Below are 20,460 nucleotides of genomic sequence, written 5' to 3' on the forward strand. Positions count from 1 at the left end.
TGCCCCTCCTCCCAGCACGCACAAAGAGAGGGGATGCTTTGTTTTAGGAGAGCTAAGTATTTTGAGGGTTTTAGATGTTTTCCTCCGGTTTCCTTAAAAGTTTCTATTGAGGACACATTGTATACAGTGTTCACCCAGCAAAGACTGTTTCGCCTTAAAAGCCAGATAACAACTCTGTATAAAATACTGTGTTTGTATCTTTCATCCTCCCACAACCATCCTGTGATGTGAGATGGACTCAAATACTCACCGGCTGAGGGTGCAGCTTTAGAGTGATTAGCAGGAAAGAAAAGCTCGGGCCCCTCCACTCCCTCGGGTGATTCACTGAGGCAGTAGGCAAGAGGAAAGCAGTCTGAGTGCTGGTGAAGTCGTTCTAAATCCACTGCTGCTGCTTCATCAATGTTTTAGCCAGCAGTTTGTAAAGGATCCCGTGGAGAGCACCGGAGGGCTTGCATTAACAGCGCAGGGCAGGGTGTTTATTTACAACTGACTGCTGTCTGGGTGGCTGCAAGTGCGTTGTGCCTTGCGAATGCTAGTGTTTGAAACACTATCATTGTCCGCCAGACCCAGGTTTAGCCCTGTCCTCTCATTGTGTAAATCACAATTTAACACACCTCCACAGCAGTCTGTCTGAATTCAACTCAGTATAGTGCCGTCTTTCTAAAGCTGAACTCAACTGCAGGTAGCCAGTGCCCATGAGAGCAGATGAGTATGCAGTAGCCAGTGCCCATGAGAGAGATGATTGTCTGAGGAATAACATGAATTCTTTCAAGGGGCAAAAGCCACTGCATGTTTTGGGGTTACCCATATGTATCTCTTCTTGACCAAATCTGCTAAACACATTTTTATATACTCTCTAAAATACATGGAAAGCAGAACTTGCCTCTTTAGCCTTCTCTCAGCATGTGGTTCAGTGGTGTTGAGTGTGTTCACAACACAGATCAGGGGTTACCCACCATCTACAGAAATATGTCTGCACACCAGGCTGCCCTCTGCCCAGGTTACAGTCACTTCATGCTCCATCCTTCTCCAGCCACAGGCACCCACCCCTCTGTTCTCTCTCTCTCTCTCTCTCTGTCACTCTCTGTGTCTCTGTCTTTCTCTTTCTGTCTCTCTCTCTATGGCTGGCTGTCTCTATGAATTCTGACAACTTTAAGTACCTCACAGACATGGAATCATGCTTTTTTTTTTAATTCCATTTATGCTTGAACTAAGTTACAGTTTAATAAGAAGTCCATCATTCAAATAACAGAAAAACATACCAACTCACTCCAGTGTGAACACTATATTTATATAAAATAGAACCCTTGGATGCTTTTAGCGAGAGCATAAATGAGGATAGCCTTATGTGGAAGTGGGGAGAGAAAGAGGGACACAGAGAGACAGACAAACAATAAGGCCTTAGAGATATGAGCATGTCCATTAACTATACAGAGAGGAGACTCTGTATATACCTCAAATTGCCCATGTCATTGGGAATGCTAGCTAACCTAGCAAAGACTTCCCCAGAGTGGACAGACTAAAACAACAGACAAGTGTTCCTGTCTCCCAGGAGCCCTCAGCTACCAGAGCCCTAGTTGGCCAGCAGGACTTGGAAAGAGGTGAATGTTGGCGCCCAGCTGGCTTTCTCTTTATTCAAACAGGACCCCAATCCATGGGACGGAGCCACCCACGCATCCTGGGTTGGAGCCACCCACACGTAAGACCTGTCTTTCCATTTTACTTAGCACAGTCTAAAACTCCCACTCTGATATACCCAGAGGTTTGTCTCCAGGGTGATCAAGCTGAAGATAATGTTAGCCGTCACAAATGGAGCCAGACACAGGAGAAGATGGCTGCTCATTAGCTAACTGGGGCAGCAGCCGGTGCCAGGAGGTGGCCCTCTGTGTCAGTTCTGTCCACCTTCTTCTGTCACCTGTCCTGATTGTGAGCTTTGATTGTGAGCTTCTCTATAGAGGATGAAGAACAGCACATGGTGGCTGGGCCTGATGCCTCAGAATGTTGCTTCAGCAGTTTCGTTGCTGCCTGCCCTAGACACTGCAGAATTCTAGACCATCTTCATCTCAGGTAGACCGGCCTTCCACGGGCCTTTCTTCACCCCCACACCTCACACGTCAGAACAGGTGCCTCTGCTACAGCGGGCAGGTTATCCTGTGCCTGGAGAACAGAGCCTGGCTTTATGAGACACCTGGGCTGTTCTAAAGGAGATATGGTGGGTTGGGACTTCCACCCATCACGCTATGATCCAGTGTCCCCAGGAAGGTGAGCCGTACTCAGAGGCCTCAGAACGGATCCCTGCTCCAGATCTCTTGCGCACACCTGACTGGCCAGCAGTAAGGACGCTGCAACAGGATCCTTCTGCACACGTTTATTGGGAGAGCTTGATTGTAGAGGCGAAAAGACCCCGAGCCCAGAACTGGTGCTGCTTTTATAGGCCTAGGAGAGGCGTGTCTCACACCTGGATTGGTTATGCACTACGCCTCATTTGCATGTTCCTCATCTGATTGGCTACTCTCTCTCTGTGTACCTCATAGAGCCTCATTATCATACCTCATTTGCATGTCTCACATCTGATTGGTTATATTCTCAAAGCCTCATTATCATGCCCTGGCCAGGCAGTGTCTTTGCAAAAAACTTTACTGCATATGTACACATTGGTTGTTTGTCCAAACTTATGCGTGGTGGCCAGCAGTAGTCAGTGCCACTCTGCAATGGCACATGTGGCTTCCCACACAGATCCTTGCTTTGTTCATGTTTTATCTATCTCATTTTCTTGTACCTTGGATCTCCAACCCAGGAGTGGAAGGCAAGCAATATAAACTTCCTTAGCAAGGGAAGGGACAAGATTCCTGAATCTAACAGTGACTCTTCAACCCAAGAAGAGCGGAATAGACTCACTCTTCCACTCGTGTTTCTCAGTAGACATGAGTGGATTTGAAATGTCCTGTGTGGCATTTGACCTTTTAGAACAGTGATTGTCAACCTGTGGGTTGAAACCCTCTCAGAGGTCAAATATCAGATATTTACAATTCATAACAGTAACAGAATCACTTTCTTTGTAAAGTAGAAATAATTTTATGGTTGGGGGTCACCACAACATGAGGGTCACAGCATTTGGAAGGTTGAAAACCACTCATATAGGAGCTGGCATTACCCCCATTCAAGCCTAGGACACTTGACAGTAAAAATAATTCCTTTAGCTACACTGGCACCAACAGACTTGAGACAGAACTCTGAACACAGAATGTTAGTAGCCCCCAGGAGCTGCACTGCCTCTGGCCTGGACATTCCCTTCCTAGAACATCAATTGTATTTAATGTGGAGAACAGGTTGTTCCAACTCTGTGCCACGGATATTCATTTCCTGTTTGGGTGGTGTGAACGTGTGGGTCTGTTTCTATGTCCGCTGTTCTGTTCCCTGGGTCTGTTTACTGAGCTTTGTGACAGCGTCATATCAATATGAGACATAGCGATGTCAAGGGAGTAAGCCGTGGTCCCGGCTTTTGTTCATCTCTTTCAAAATTGCCTTGACAGCCTCGGGTTGCTGAGTTTCTAATTTCCAGGAACATTTTAGCTTATCTTCTGGTACAAAAACAGCCTGTTTGGAGGGGTGTGTGTGTGAATCTATAGATCACTGTAGGGAGGGCAGACACCTCCGAGATATCAGATGAGGAGCTGACCAGACCTGTGAACAATGGCTCCTGGGTGCACAGAGGGTCTGCCAGAGGTAAGCTGTTCTGGGTGGGGCTCATTTTTATACAGATACTTTTTATTTAAGTGAGAAAAGGACTGGGGGCGGGGGAGTCAGTGGTTCCCCAAACACTTGTTGCACAGTGTGAGGGTTTGAGTTTGAATCCATGTAACTGCCGGGTGTGGCTGTGCCTGCCTGCAAGCAACCCCAGTAGTATGTGATACAGAAACAGAAGGGATATTGGACTTGCTGGCTGCCAACCCAGCTCAAGGTTCAAGGAGAAAGCCTGCCTCAGGGGACAAAGGCAGAGGGTGATAGAGCAGGACACCCAATGACCTTCCCTGCATCCATGTGCATGCACAGGGTGTGCCCCTACACATACATGTGCTTATACACCTTAGACACATATATCAGACTCACATACACACACAAAAATTAATCAGAACAAATATAGAAATGGAGAGAAATGTATGGACCTGTTGGGTTGGAACAATGGGGAGGGCTTGGTTAAAGGGTATGAACTTTCAGTTATAAGATAAATTATGAAATCTGAAATGCACTTTGGTGAGATTATCAGTAGTATGGTATTTTATGCTTGATTTTTAAGAGGATATATAGTAAGCATTATCACCAAAAAAATAAAAATAAATAAAGGTAACTGTGAGACACAGAATGTATTGATTCCTAGTGCATATGAGGGTCAGGTCACCACTTTTTACATTTTAAATATATATAGTTTCATTTGCCAGTTATACTTTAATAAAGCTGAAAAAGCTGAGAGGAAGAGGGCATATACTCAGCATTCACGTTTCTCTCAAAGGGCTCACGGAGCCTGAACTTAAAGCAGGACATAGGGGCTGGGGTTTAAAGCATAAACTGTGCTTACAGAGGGCCTGAGTTCAGTTTCTAGCACCAAAGGCAGCTCTGTGATACCCTCTTCTGGCCACTGCAGGAACTGCACACACACACACTGTACTGGCTAGTTTTGTGTCAACTTGACACAGGCTGGAGTTATCACAGAGAAAGGCTTCAGTTGGGGAAATGCCTCCATGAGATCCAACTCTAAGGCATTTTCTCAATTAGTGATCAAGGGGGAAAGGCCCCTTGTGGGTGGGACCATCTCTGGGCTGGTAGTCTTGGGTTTTATAAGAGAGCAGGCTGAGCAAGCCAGGTGAAGCAAGCCAGTAAAGAACATCCCTCCATGGCCTCTGCGTCAGCTCCTGCTTTCTGACCTGCTTGAGTTCCAGTCCTGCATCCTTTGGTGATCAACAGCAGTATGGAAATGTAAGCCGAATAAACCCCTTCCTCCCCAACTTGCTTCTTGGTCATGATGTTTGTGCAGGAATAGAAACCCTGACTAAGACACACACACACACACACACACACACACACACACACACACACATGTGCATGTACAACAGAGAGAGAGAAAGAGAGAGAAAGAAAATACATAGACACACATAAATAAAAATAAACATAAAAGAAAAAAGAAAAAATCTGGGAGTAGAGAGATGGCTCTATAGTTATAAGAGCATCTACTGCTCTTCCACAGAACCCAAGTTTGATTCCCCCACACCACTGCCTGTGACTCCAGAGTCAGGGGATCCAACCCCTTCTTCTGACCTCTGAGGGTTTCTGCACACATATGATGCACTTAATGTACACTCAGGCAAATATACATTAAGTAAAAACGAACTTTTGAAAAGAGGACAAGAGCAAAGGTTTGCCTCCCCAGCATAAGAAGGGACTAGCCAGTGTCTCACACCTGCCTCATGTTGGGAGGGCAGCCTTTAAATACGTAAATCCTCAGGGCTTCTGCAAAGCCCTGGGAGAGCAGATCGGGTGGCTCTCACTTAGGTCCCTGAGTGACCTAATTTGGAAGAGGCAGGGCACACCATGAGAGCTGTGGAGTTCTTTAGGGACAAATACAAAAGGCGATGCTGGGTCTGTTCTGGACCACATAAAGCTCTCAGAATCAACACTGAACAGCAGAGAGTGCTTTTCAGTTTCTCCTCCTCTGGGAAGATGTACGAGCCCTGTATGTGAGCTGCATCCCCTACACCTTGAAAGCTGTCCTGCCCTAATGATGCCCTGCAGGCCTGCCTCGGGTGTGAATTGCTCACAGGATGGTCATAAAAGCAACAAAGATTCCTTCCTGTGTGTGTGTGTGTGTGTGTGTGTAATTCAGAGACTGCACTAGCACGGGGCACTTAGGAACCTGTGCATAAGCAAAGCACTAGAAAGCGATGCATGGTAGGTAAAAAAAAATTAAAATAAAGGGCCTAAAGGTGGTGTGCTTGACCATAGGACACGTGAGAGTGTCCTGTGACACTTACCTTGGGGAGACATGAACAAATGTCTATCCACCCCAGATAGAGGACTAAGCTAACAGACCAAAGTGTAAATACCACTAAAGTCCAGTTTGGTGAACTCATGTGTTTTTCTGGGGTTACTTACAGGAGTATGGGTGAGGGGTTGCTTACAGGAGCAGAAATGACTCAGTGACAGCTGCATCGCCAAAGCCCACCCCAGCACAGTGACAGCTCAAAAAGCTGGGAGCACACTGCACAGCCTACAGGCCTCTCTGCAGGTTGAGAACAGTCCTTTCCAGGTGGCTCAGTTGATCTGGGCCTCTTCCAGGTAGCTCTCTCTGCTTCTCCCAGTGACTGGGTGACCCTCTGCCTCTTTACTGCTTATTCCTGGAGAAGGAGGAGCCTAGTGAATCTGGTCAGTTTCAGTGACTTCCTAAAACTATTTTGAGTTGTTTTCTTCCTGCCTGAAAGCTCCACTTTCCTACAAAGGGAGTGTCTCACCTCCCCTAGAACACCCTGTTGTCCCTTCTCCCTGCAAACCCTGTCAGTATTAAAGTGCTTCCCTCCAACACGAAAGGAAGTGTTCCACAAGAGAGGACGTGAGGAAATTAGCAACAGAGCATTGAATTTATTCTGAAGAGTTGTTCCAGGGACCACCATATCCCCAGCATCCAGAACCCCAGCTTCATTCAAATAAAAACCACACATAGACAGCTCTATCCCAGGGCCCTGTGTCACCAAGTGCTGGGCACAAGCTGGAGAGAGAGCTTTTTCTTCAGCCTCCAAGATGGGATATCCTCAGAGACATCCAAATGTGGACTTACAGACTCAAGAAATGTAAAAACCCCCATATGAACTAAACTACTTTAAAGGTTTTTAAAGTTATGTGTATATGTTCTACGTTCCATGTATAGAAGGCTAAATAGGGGTATACGTGGGAATTTAGTGTCTGTGGTGTCCAGAAGAAGGCATTAGATCCCTTGGAGCTTGAAAGGGAAAGAATCTGCACAGGACACACCAAGACCAGGTTCTCCAGCCCAAAGGAGATTGATTTGCCCCAGAGAGACAACGGGTAGGGGATAAGAGACAACACAGGAGATAGAGATGAGGGAGAAGAAAAGCCAGGGAGAGGAGGGAAGGGATATTTGTCCCAGAGGGGCAAAGGACTGTCTCTGAGTAAAGAGGAGACAGACCTGTAGCCTGTAGGCAAATGGCAGTTTATAAAGGGAAATGGAACACATGTGCACGCACACGCATACACACACACACACACACACATTAGGATACATAGGTTTGTTTTTGATTGGGCAGATTAATTGGCTGAGCCTCAAGAAGCTCCTGATGCCTGGTCTTCAATCCTTTGATAGCTGGCCCTTGGTGGTCAGCCTCAGGACCGGCAAGTGGCCAAATAAGGACATGGACCTTGGTGGCTCAATTTAGCACTGTAATCTAGCAGTTTAGCAAGGCAGAGGGGATAGGGGAAGGGCGAGGCCTGCCAGAGCTATGTTTGTCTTGCTTGGCTCAGGCCTACTAGAGCCCTTCAGAGCTGGAGTTACAGGCATTTGTAAGCCACCCAGTGTAGGTGATCATTAGATTCTGGCTCAAGAAATTGTCTGAATAGTCTCCACAAACAAGCAAATCAGAGACTTGAGACTTTGGGAGTGTGGTCATAACCATAATGTTCTTGCATATTAGTGCCCAAGGAAGAGGCTCTTTGCCAGGTGTGGCTGCTGTGTAATAATGACCTTGGAGACAGCTTGTGTGTGAAGAATTGCCTTGAGTTACTCAAAATAATTGTCTATAGACTCCTGTTTTCTTCTTTAAAAGTACAGGCAGGCCCTGAGGCCAGGGTGTGTGCGAATATGTGAGAACCCTGCCAAGCTATTTGAACTTGAAAACTGAGAGCAGTCGCATCCTCACGGTGTGCATTGAGGGCCATCACACTGGCATTTTACTCCATTTTGTTTTGGAACTTGAGGGAGTGTCTGAACCGTGCAATAATGAGTGTGTTGTGTTATTTCTGAGTGCTAACAAGCAAGACACTCAAAAATTTCATCAAGGAAATTTAGCATATTTGAGGGTGTTTTTCCTTCCTTCCTTCCTTCCTTCCTTCCTTCCTTCCTTCCTTCCTTCCTTCCTTCCCTCCTGTCTGTATGTTTTACTATGACCCTGTGCAGAGTCCCTGACTCATAGGGCTTCCCTGGAGGGTGGTCAGAGAGCTCTGGGCCAGTCTTGGGGGCTGTGGGTCCCTAGGAGCTAAGAAGATTCTCAAGTGACTTCCCACCTTTGAAAACCTTCCTCTGGGTGATAGAAGAAATGCAGATGATTTGGAAAGGTCTCTGAAAGCTCTGGATGGGGAAGTGGCCAGCACAGTCCAGAATTCCTCCGTGGTCTAGAGCTGAGGTCTGCTTAGAGGGACAGCAGAGCAGCCCCAGGTGAGCTTATCTGAGGACAGCTGAGGACATACATGCGGTTCCACCACCCAGCCTTCTCCATCCTCTGCCTCCATTCTGCAAAGCTAGAAGACCAGCAGGAATGTGACCCTGGACAGAGGCAGCCACATTTTTAAAAGAGGAACTGTTCTTTGCCAGTTAAAATGACAGCTATACCAAAAATCTGGGTGTTCTGAGCTGTGGTTTGCCAGAGCTCCTGCAGTTTGGCAAAGCCCCTGTTTACCGTTTGGATGAAGAAAACACCCCACCCAGCCTGCCTCCTACTTCTTACCCTCCAGATCAGCTCATTTTTAGTATCTGTAGACCTGCCAAGAACCCAGGCGGGTGTGGGGAAAGATAGCTCGTCTGTTGCTATGGAGGCCCTCAGCTTCTCAAGGCCCAGGCCTGGAATTGCTGACTTTGTAGATGCATCCCTCCGCCGCCCTGGAGGAAGCAGAGGGATGGTGACTCTTCTGTATTACCTGTGATGTTACTGAGAGCCAGCTCTGCTGAGTGCTGCTCCAATTGAGCGGATACCATTACCCATTACACAGAGGAGGACAACAGGGGCGGGGTTGCCTGGTCCAGAAGAGGCTGGATCTCTACCGGATCTCTGAGTGTTCTGGCTCTGTTCTCACGGGTGGTCTTGTTCTGAGAACTTGTTTTCTAAAGAGCTTGAAGGGGGCTGGCAAGCCAGTGAGGTAGCTCAAGGCATGTACCACACAAGCCTGGCGATGTGAGTTCCATCCTGTTAGAAAGGAAAGACGCTGGTTCAGCCCTGGTCAGTGACTGGAGTTTTGGTGAGAAATCAGACAGAAAGTTATCTTTCCAAACAATTAACCCAGAGCTTCTCTTGGGAGATATTTTTGGTTATGTGCAGATGGAGCTGATCTTTCACAGTCAAGTCCTGCTTCGTAGAGAATGCCAAGAGCAAATAAGAAGTGACTCCCCCCACCATGTGCCCCCTACATGCATGTCCGTGACCCCCCCCCACCATGCACCCCCTATATGCATGTCCATGACCACGTTCACTCTAGAGGTAGTGTTTGGAGGTAAATGTGAATAAATTTCCATCCTGAAGGAGACATCCTACAAAGCAACCACACAGTCCCAAGACCCTCAAGGGTCTCTGTGAGCCACAGCTACAGATGCCTGGACAGTAGACCCTAGCTCTGTGGGCACCAACAAGGCATTTGAATCCCTCCACTGATGCCCAGGTGATGAGGGTAGAGAGTGAATTCAGGAACTTGGAGGAATTCAACCCAAGAGGGTTAGAAACCCCGGTGCTCCATCAGGCTCAGGGCATTGCACCTAGCGGGCAGAGCTGGTTTACAGCATAAACGGCCCGCTCCTTTCCAGGGCTACTGATCATTCCTCATGTAACACACTAGCAGTGGCCTTTTCTGAGATTTACACTTGAGCATAAATACATTGGCTTCAGGTTTTATGGGAAGAACTTGATGTTCTTTCCTTTTTTGCCACAGCCCTGGAATTTGCATGGAGATAAGGATTTTGCAAATCTTTTGCCTAATGCAATACAGTCCATGGGATTGTGATCTTTCAGATCTCTCTGTGGATGTGTGTGTGTGTGTGTGTGTGTGCTCGATGCTCTCGCAGAGGAGCTTAGCTCAGTTCCCAGCTCCCAGGTCAAGCTTCCTACCACCATCACCACCGCCACCACCACCACCATCGTCACCACCATCACCACCACCACCATCACCACCGCCACCACCATCGTCACCATCACCACCACCATCATCACCACCACTACCACCACCACCACCACCACCATCGTCATCACCACCACCACCACCATCATCACCACCACCACCATCGTCACCATCACCACCACCATCATCACCACCACTACCACCACCACCACCATCGTCACCACCACCACCACCATCGTCATCACCACCACCACCACCACCATCGTCACCGTCACCACCACACACTCCAGCTCCAGGGAAAGCTGGTGTCTTCTGGCCTCCGTAGGCACTGCACCTACAGGTGTTAGGTACAAACAAAAACAAACATTTAGTAACTGAAAATTAAATAATTAAAGTTACAAAAGTCTGTAAAATTCAGGCAGATGTTGACTGGTAACCACTTTAGACACAAAGATGAAGATGCCAAGGTGCTCAGAAGCAAAGAAACTTGTGTGGTCCCACAGGTATCAAGGGGTGGGGCTGTGTTGTCACTTGGCTCCTAGTAGATCAGTGTTTGTTTGAATCAAACCTGGTCACACTTGAGCATCTCTTTGCCTGGGAGGTGTATGCAGAAAAGACTCCTCAGAGCTCTCTTCCAGATTTACCTTCCTCGTCCCCATCTTCCTCCTGCCATCCAATCTGAGTTTGTGACTGACGTAAGTCTTGTCAGTGTGGCTGAGGGAGCACACAGGACTACAGCTGGGATTGTTCCAAACCGACGCAGCTTGAATTAGCAAAGCAAGGAAGGTGGAAAAATAAAATCAGTGTAAAAATCCACGTGAATTTTCTCTACAAAGCTTAATCAAACCCGGAGGCTTTAAGTGAGCTTCAGCGGCCCTCTCTCCCGGCTTCTCATGGTGGGCTTTTCCTGGCTGGCTTGTCTGAGATTTCACAGCTCCGCAACACCTCCCTCCCAAAGCCAGTAATAGAGACTGGCAATGCTGTGTGCCAGTCCTTCACTCTGGATCACCCTCTGCACAGAGCCCTGAGTCTCGTCTCAAAAAAAGGATGCCTGGGTCACCATCTTTCTTTGAGCCTTTCTAGCCAGGAGCACAGAGAGGAGAGATTTGGGGTCTCTACCACCTACCTCCTGCCAGTTGATTCTTTTTCAAGATACCTCAGGTCTCATCTGGGCCCAAGAGTTTGGCAGAAAGAACGTCGCTGGTCCTGGTAACCTTAGCAATTAAATTTCGCAGTTTAATGTGCTCTGTTATTTTCTATACTCCTTTATCAGAGATGGCCTGTTTGTTGCTATAGGTGTCTTTCCGTCAAAACGAGTCATCTTTGACCAATCTTGTGCATGGGTTTTTGGTTTGTGTTCTGTGTATCTGTGAATAAGTTGAAAAGTGAACTATAAAATACCTTTTGAACTACTGTCTCCATTTCAGAGAACGCAGGGATGGGTCAGGTACTGTGCCTTTCCTCTGCTGATGCAGCAAAGGAGCACTGAGCATATATGGAGAGCTGCCTTTCTGCGCTTGCCCCACCTCTGACCTGCACCTGACGGAGGGAACATCCTTGTGTGTTCAAGGAAGCTGACTTAATTCAAACTAACCCTACACATATGTTCCTGAACAGCAACCACAAAGACACATATGTTCCAGATATGAGATCAGCCACACTGGAATGTTACACCCCTTGTCCTAGCAGGGACTGTAACTGGTTCCTCAGGTCCCAAAGCTTAGTGCAGAATCCCCAGGTTTTTTTGCCTACTGTTTTATTTCATTTTTTATTTTAATGTTTCTTATTCCATACAAAGCAACAAGTTTATAGCATTTTCATGCATAATTCTATCTTTGTTCTTTCAAAAAAGACTTATGTATATTTTAGTTATGTGTATGAATGTTTGCCTGAGTGTGTATGTGTGTGTGTGTGTGTGATCATATGTATGTGTGTGTTATCATATGTGTGTGTGTGCACGTGTGTGTTATCATATGTATGTGTGTGTGTGTGTGTGTTATCATATGTATGTGTGTGTGCATGTGTGTGTGTTATCATATGTATGTGTATTATCTGTGGAGGCTGAAGGAAGATCTTCAGTGCTGGATCTCCTGGCGCTGAAGTTACAGGTGGTTATGACGTTGCCTGATGTGGCTTCTAGGAACCAGTCCTCGGGTTCCTTCCAAGAGAGCAAGAACTTTTAACAGAGGAATCATCTCTCCAGCCCCTCAAATATCTTCAACAGAATTAATGGCTTTGACTCCTTTATGATAAACATAAATTAAAGTTACATTGCTGTACCGATGTTCAAAGATTAGCAAAGATGGAAAGGTGAAACAGTGTACAGCAGAGATGCTGACAAGTTGCTAGCAGGGCCATACATGGGAACAGCACACATGAGCTATACATGGGGATAGCACACGTGAGCCATACATGGGGATAACTAACATGCATGAGTCATACATGGGGATAACTAACACACATGAGTCATACATGGGAATAGCACACATGAGCCATACATGGGGATAACTAACACACATGAGTCATACATGGGAATAACTAACACACATGATTCATACATGGGGATAACTGACACACATGAGCCATACATGGGGATAACACACATGAGTCATACATGGGGATAACTAACACACATGAGTCATACGTGGGAATAACTGACACACATGAGCCATACATGGGTATAGCACACATGAGCCATAACTGAGGATAGCACACATGAATAAAATTTCCTATCACCTGTAAATGGTGAGTAAACCTTTCAGACCATGTGTCTGTGCCTAGGAATTTATCCTACAGATATGTTCATTAACATCTAGTGGGTCGGGTAAGAAGCCTTTCTTGAAGCATTGATGTGATAGCAAATTAGAACAATCTGGATACCAATAAGTAAATAGAGCACAGGATAGATAAGTTGTAGAATGGCCATCAAGTGATGTACTTATGAACCCCTACAAAGGAGCAAGGAGCATGCTTGCTGTGGTGGGGTCTAGGGTGGGTTCTTATGAGCCCTGCAACACAGAGTGGTCACTTCTGCAGGTCCAGTGTCTCGTGTGAACATAAAGGAATGGATCACATCGCTCACTGTCTTCGTCACTGTTCTATTGCTGTGAAGAGTCACAGTGACCAAGTCAACTTATGAAAGGAAGTGTTTAATTGGAGGCTGGTGTACAGTTACAGGGGTTAGCCCACAATCATCATGGCGAGAAGCATGGCAGTGGGCAGGCATGGCGCTGGAGCAGCAGCTGAGTGAGAGCTTGCAGCTTATCAGAGAGGTGGAGGCAGAAAGGTGGAGAGCAAGACTGTGGGCTTTTGAAACCTCAAAGCCCGTCCCCATTGACTCACCTCCAACAAGGCTTTGGACAGTTCCACTAACTGGGAACCAAACATTCAAATATGGGGGCCCTTTTCATCCAAACCATCATAGCAGCCCCAGATGGAAATTGGAGGGATGGTAGCCATGAATGAGTTGAAGAATTAAATCTCAAATCCTGTAATGTGTTATTTATTTCTTGAGGGGGTTGGAAAGATGGCTAAATTTACAAAGCGTGTGTCATTCAAGCATGATGACGAGTTTGAAGGCACCAGCACCCACATAAAGAGCTGGATGCAGTGTGTGTACCTGTAACCCCAGCTCTAGGAAGGCTGATCCCCCAGGTCCAGCTCTAAGGAAGTAGAGAAGGCAGATCCACAGGTCTTGCTAGCCAGCCACTCTAGCTCAATGGTGAGCTCCAGGTTTAATGAGACTCCTTGTGTCAAAAATTATGTGGGAGCAAGTGATGAAGACAACCAGAACTGACCCCTGTCCTGCGTGCGCACGCGTGCGCGCACGCACTTTATTTATTAAAATTACAAGACAAAAAGAGGGATAGGCTCTACCAATGGCCAGTGATAGCCCTTGTTTTGTTTTTTTTTTTTTTTCCCCCTTTGGACTGAAAGGACCTTCCTTAGGGGCAGCAGGTGACAGACAATCAGTAAGTGGCAGATATTAGCTCACTGCAACCCCAGTACCCTCGACCTATGGGTGCACAGTACGGTCCTCACGATAGCTATAATTACTCGCTTTCTGGAGTTGCCTCTACTTCCTCGATTGCACAGGTGCAGTGGGAGCATTGACTAATAAGAGCAGCCAGCAGATTCCTCCAGCAGCCAGGCAAGGTTTCCTTGTAAATAGAAACACCTCATTCCATAGTTGACTGCTGTGTAAGGTAAGTTTGGATGAAGGAAGAAAGAAAGGAAGTGCTCACACTTAATACAAATCTGTAGATTCTCTCAAGGTAAACCAGGGACACATCAGCATCTTGGGACCTCAGGGAACCAGTGCTGCCCTTCCCCCTCCGTGTCCCTAGACCACAGGCAGCTATTGACAATGCAGCTCCTTCGTGTCCCTGGAGATGGGCTGGAAGGGAGATGTGATCATTTGTATTCTGAAGATGAAGGTGTGAGGCGTAGGCAGAGAAATCAGTGCCGTCAAGGCCACACGGAGGTAGAGTGTGCGTGCGCTGGCTGCTTTCGCTAGCGACCTCTGTGGATTATACTCATTAGTGGGAGGCTGCATGCTCTCCCAGATGAGCCACCCCAGGCTCAAGAGTACAAATCGGCTGCAGCTAAACTGAGAGCAGCCGATTTCCAGATCCACGTGACTAAATCCGGTTACTTCTGGCAAAGGAAGAGTGAATGCTGGTCTGCTTTATAAGCAAAGGAACAGAAGAGAGGCCACACACGGATGGTCGGCACCTCCTTCCAAAGCTGTGGAGGTCCTGCAGGCTTGACAGCTGCCAGGTTTAATTAAATCAAACTCTGTGAGCCATATTGAACGAGTGAGTCAATCCGAGGGTGGAGCCGAGAGCCACACCGAGTGTGTGATACATGAAAATGATCAAAGCTAAGATGGGCCAGTGTCTGGAGTCCACAGGGCTGCTTGGGAGCCTAAGGACAGCCTGGTGAGAGAGACTTCAAAGAGGATGTCCTGATGTGCCCAAGCCAGGTGACAGCAACCAGGTAAGTCCTGGAAAGGAAAGGTCCTGGGCATGTGAGTTTTCATCTCTAAATAGATGCACAGACTATGATGTGTCATAGAGTTACCTAACAAGTCAGGATTCCAGACACCTCCAAGGCTCCTATTTCATTATATACAGCCCCATGGGTTTCTGGAAGTTTTAAAGAGTAAGAATGTCAACCAGAAAATGATTGCAATAACAAAATCATGGACTCTGGTCATCTTTTAAAGATTTTATTTTCTAATTATGTGTATGTATGGGATTGGGGTGGTACACATAAGCACACATGTGACTGAGGCTGGAAGAGGGCACCAGATCCCTGGAGCTGGGGTCACTGGTGGGTGTGAGATGGACAGCCAAAGTAGATGTTGGGAACTCACCTCTGAGCCTCTGCAAGACCTGAACCAGCAGGTGGCGCTAGGTCATCTCTTCAGTTCCAGCACCTTTCTTATAAATCGGCTTATTGAGACTTTGCTTCTTGCTCCCTTTTAAAAATGCTTTATTATTATTTGTGTGCGTGTGCGTGCGTGTGTGTGTTTGTGTCTGTATACACATGTGCACACATGTGTGCAGACACACCTGTTATGAGAGAATAATTTTCAGGAGTGACCATGTGGACTATAAGAGTCAATCTCTGACTCCTCTTCTTCTCTTTTAATTGGCATAATGATACACTTATGTATAGAATCAGAGTACCGATTTAATAGTCAATATGTAATAACCACACTTGGGTCTTCAGCTTGCTGTTTCCTTAAATGTTTACTCTTCTTTGGTGTTTAGACCCTTTAAACTCGTCTCTTCTGGTTCCTTATAAAGGACATAGTGAGTTGCAGTGACGTACAGCCACTGACTGAGCCATAGGTAGTCGGAGCTTGCTACTCCTGAGGGATTGTACCTGTTCTGCAAGCTGTCTACTCCCCCACCCCAACCCCACCCTCTTAACCTCCGGTCACCTCTGTTTTCTCTCCACCTATGAAAACAAATTTCATCCCATGTGAGTGGCAGCCTGCAGGATTTGTGTTTGGCTTGGGCCAAAGAGTCTCTCCCTGCCGACTGTTACCTTTGCTGAGCAGTGGTGTTTTAGTTTAATCCCATGGGTCTATTTTTACCTTTATTGTGTATGTTTTGTGGATCTAATTTAAAAACTCGTTGCCTTTGTTACACTGTATTGAAATGGCGCCTCTATTTTTTAGTATGTTTCCTGTTTCAGGTTGTACCCTTAGGTGTTTGATGAGGTATCACCGGCTGAGAGACAAGGGCTTCGTTCCAGTCTTAGGTATATAGATGCCCAATCCTTTCTCTGGCATGTGTGTCTGATGCCTTCATTAGAGAGTGTTGGTTGTAGGGAACATGTAGATCTAATTCTGGGTTCTAGTCCATTGATCTGTGTTTTGTGTTTTATCTTTGGGCTGCAGTTGCTTTGTAATATCAGTGTATCTCCCATTGTCTCATAGCCACTGGGCCTGAAAAGTAGCCTATCCCAAGGCATATAACTGGCTATCCCAAGGCATATAACTGGTTATCCCCAGGTACATAACTGTCTATCCCCAGGCACATAACTGGCTATCCCCAGACACATAACTGACTGTCCCCAGGCACATAGCTGGCTATCTATCCCTAGGCACATAGGGCTGGAGTTCTGAATGCCCTCCTACTGCTTGTAGGGTACATCACAGGGTGCATTTGTTGCTTTTGGAAATTATATAGTATTTTATGTGCATACAAGGGGCACATATGAGCTCCAGCACTCATCCCCGGTGCACATATGAGGTCAGAGGACATGTAGCAGTCTTTCTCTCCATCTAGCATGAAGGTTCTGGAGACTGAACTCGGGTGGTCAGGCTTAGAAGCATACACCTGTGCCCTCTGAGGGTGACTGCTCTGCCGGCTGCATCCTTTGCCAGGTGCTTTGTTGCATCTTCTTTAACTTCAGATGAGCCGCACACCTCTGCCTGTCTAACTGTTCTCTTTTCAATTCCATACACAGACGAGTCAGCGTGGGGGCTGAGGGCACAAGCTCTGGAGCCCCACCATGGGGCATACAACCTGGTTCTGCCTCCCCCAATATACTCATGCAGGAACTGTGGGATGCTCTGTGTGCCCTCTGGTAACTGAAGAAGGATAAAGAACATCCCCTGGGGCTGTCTTTAACTTAGAAAGTTAATCTTACACCACTTACACGATTGTCTGACACTCAGAAAGTTCAGGATGCATCATGCCCATTGCAGGGGTGGTCTGTGGAGCCCTGGGGACTTGGAAGCTGAATGTGGCAGCACTCACCACTCAGGCTGCATCACCTTCAAGGCTCAGTGTCCCACCAGTGTCACCCACACCCCTCTCCGGCCCCTGTGATGGTGAATATCTGGTTACCTTGACAGGATTCTAGAATCACCTGGGAGATGAGCCTCTGGGTATATCTGTGAGGACCGGTTTAGATTGCAGTGAGGTGAGAATGTGGGTGATGCCATACAGTGGGCTGGGGTCCTGGACTGAATGAGAAGGAAACAGGAAACAGGTCCTGCACTGACCTCTCTGCTTTCTGACTGTGGATACAAAGTGTCCAGCTGCCTTTAACTCCCATGACCACGCCTCCCCTACCATCATGGTCTGTACCCTTGCACTAGGAGCCAAAATCAGCCTTTCCTTTCTGAAGTGGCTTTTGTCAGGAATAGTATCACACAGCTGGAGTTTGCTTTTGTTGGGCTCTGGATATAATCACATTCCATGGGTCAGTCTCAGGTATCCTTGCTACTAGCCGTGAGTTTCCTTCCCTTGTTGCTCTTTGTAAGCTCCCACTTAGCAAGCTGGGTCACATTAATAGCCACCGTCACCTGTCAACCAAGCATGAGACTTCAAGCCTCCTAGCGACATATGTCCACAGATTCGCAGTGACACACTCAGGGGTCCCTGTGTGAAAGCTGTACTTTCCCATCTTCAGTCTCTGCATCTCTCGACTCCTCAGAATAGATTGCTCTGACTTGGTCCTTCAGAGCATCTCTGTCGTCAGACTGTAGGAATCTTCCTTCACAAACACGCAAGTGACAGGTACTGAATCAACCCGGGGCTCTTCAGGAGCTGTGGTTCTATTTCTAGCTCACTAACACTCAAAGTGCAGTCCCTTTCACCTGGAAGTGTTCAGAGTCACACTCTCAAGCCTCACTCAGATCTGCTGAAGCAAGGATGCTTGGGAGGGGCCCAGCACGTGGAAATCAGCAGGCCTTGGGGTAGTAGGGTGGATTGCCTTCAGAACTATCAAATGCTAAGAAACGCATTAATCAACAAGACTAGCTCTTTAGTTAGGATGAAATGTAAGAAGCCTGATGGGATGGTGTATGCTTGTAATCCCGGCACTCAGGAGGTGGAGGCAGGAGCATCTCAAGTTCAAGGCCAGCCTGTGCTACATAGTAAGACATTGTTTCAGAAAAAAAGTAAAAAAGACAATGTAAGAATTCAATGTTGGGGGCTGGTGAGATGGCTCAGTGGGTAAGAGCACCCGAATGCTCTTCTGAAGGTCCGAAGTTCAAATCCCAGCAACCACATAGTGGCTCACAACCATCCCTAACAAAATCTGATGCCCTTTTCTTGAGTATCTGAGGACAGCTACAGTGTACTTACATATAGTAAATAAATCTTTAAAAAGAAAAAAGAAAAAGAAAAGAATTCAATGTTGTTTTCCTGTCCAAACTGTTTTTAGCATTTATTTAATGGTTATATCCACAGCCTTTAAAAGATCGAGAAGGCGCTTTGGATATAATGGGATGGATGCTGATAACAAATAACAAGTTCTGAAAAGTCACGTAGGATGGAGTACTGTGCTAGCCCATACCCCAGCCTTATGTCAGCCATCATTATAAACCTGATGAGTATTGATTGCTTGCCTTGTAAGGCTTTGTATTGATTTGAATAAAAATGGCCTGCATAGGCTCATATACTCAATGCTTAGTCCCAAGTTGATAAACTGTTTGAGAAGGATTAGGAAGTGTGGAGTGGGTGTGGCCTTGGTGGCATGGGTGTGTCACTGGGGTGGTCTGTCTGTCTGTCTGTCTGTCTATGCCTGTTGCCTGTGGGTCAGGATGTAAAGCTCTCAGCTGCTGCTCTATCTGTTCCCCACCATACTGATCGCGGACTGACTCTAAAACTCTAGGCAAACAGGGAGATGAAATGCTTTCTTCTAGAAGTTGCCTTGGTGTAGTGACTCCTCACAGAGGTAGATAGAACAGTGACCATGACTGGGCTCAGGAGAAGATTTTGTTGCTGTTTAGGTTTTGGTTTGGTTTGTGTTTTGGGAATTGTGTCATTAAACCTTTGAATTTCTTGCAGGACACCATATCCAGGGAATCCTTCCAGAATAGGGTTGAGTGGGTGTGGCTGTCCCTGGATCTTCTCCTTAGTTCTGAGCAGGTGGCTGTGTGAGTTGATATCGGCAGGTGACAGGCCCAGCCAGGGAGTTCTGGGCTCCTTAGGCTCTGCTGGCAGAAGAAGGTGGCCCGGAGGGAAACCTGTGGCTGCACACTAGCATCACAGCTGATGCTTGTTCTGGGCTTTGGGGCTTCAGTGAATGATCAAAGGCCTCTTAGCTGGCTTTTACCAGGGTCTCTGTAGGAGAAAGCAACTTGGGTTGTTTTTTTTTTTTTCATCTTTCCCTTCTAATTCATTAGAGGAAAAAAAAAAACTTACCATTTTCTGGTTCTTATTATATATATCCAAAGTCTGTAATTGGTTTGTCAGCACATTAGGCCAGATATGTGTCTTATAAAATTTGTCCCCATATTCACCAATATCCATGTTAAGTAAGACAGTAGCTAGCTCTCAGTCACACCAGTAGAAAATGACAAAATGCAGCCCAGTGCTAGTCACGTTCTGGGGGGACAAGAGAACTTCTTCAACGGTGCAAAGCAATCCACAGAAATGTTTCCTCTCTCCCGGAAGCAAATACTTTTCAGGCCTGCAGACTTCAGTCTCCATTCAGTTCCGCTTGTTTCTGCTTTCTTAGCTGTGTGTCGTGGACACAGGCTTGAATCTGGGCGTGAGTCTTAAGTACGGCATTCTTTAATTTTATCAGAGAAGCAATGTTAGTATAACACCACCATTACGGGCCATTTGGAGAACCTAGCTGATTGCAAAGACTTGACGTCATTTTCTTATAACAACTGGACCTGCATTTGAGAGTTTGGTTTCAATTATTATGTTAATCTTTATAGTTGTGTGTTACCCAGTCTGGTTCATTGACCTTAGAAATGGGGGTGACATGAGTTACTCGCTCTGTCTTTTACCATTCAAGTTTAAAACAAGGTTATCATTCTACTTTTAAAAACACCCAGTAAATTTTGCTAGGCCCCTGGTCACCAAGCTTTGATGC

The 20,460-nt window shown here is 46.6% G+C and overlaps 1 protein-coding gene across 4 annotated transcripts in view; it reads left to right on the forward strand.

The window, feature by feature from the left end:
* Myrip (myosin VIIA and Rab interacting protein) overlaps positions 1-20,460 on the forward strand; it is a 172,582-nt gene that overhangs the window by 91,596 nt on the left and 60,526 nt on the right. The window contains exon 1 of one of the 4 annotated variants that reach the window (XM_006512127.4): positions 14,013-15,102. The exons of the other annotated variants lie outside the window; for them this stretch is intronic. Coding sequence (XP_006512190.1) covers positions 15,074-15,102 — 29 coding nt within the window. The 5' untranslated portion in view covers positions 14,013-15,073. Of the gene's footprint in view, positions 1-14,012; positions 15,103-20,460 lie in introns of those variants that run through there. 4 annotated transcript variants of the gene reach the window in all.

Source organism: Mus musculus, chromosome 9 (assembly GCF_000001635.26).
Source record: "Mus musculus strain C57BL/6J chromosome 9, GRCm38.p6 C57BL/6J".
NCBI classification, from domain to species: domain Eukaryota; kingdom Metazoa; phylum Chordata; class Mammalia; order Rodentia; family Muridae; genus Mus; species Mus musculus.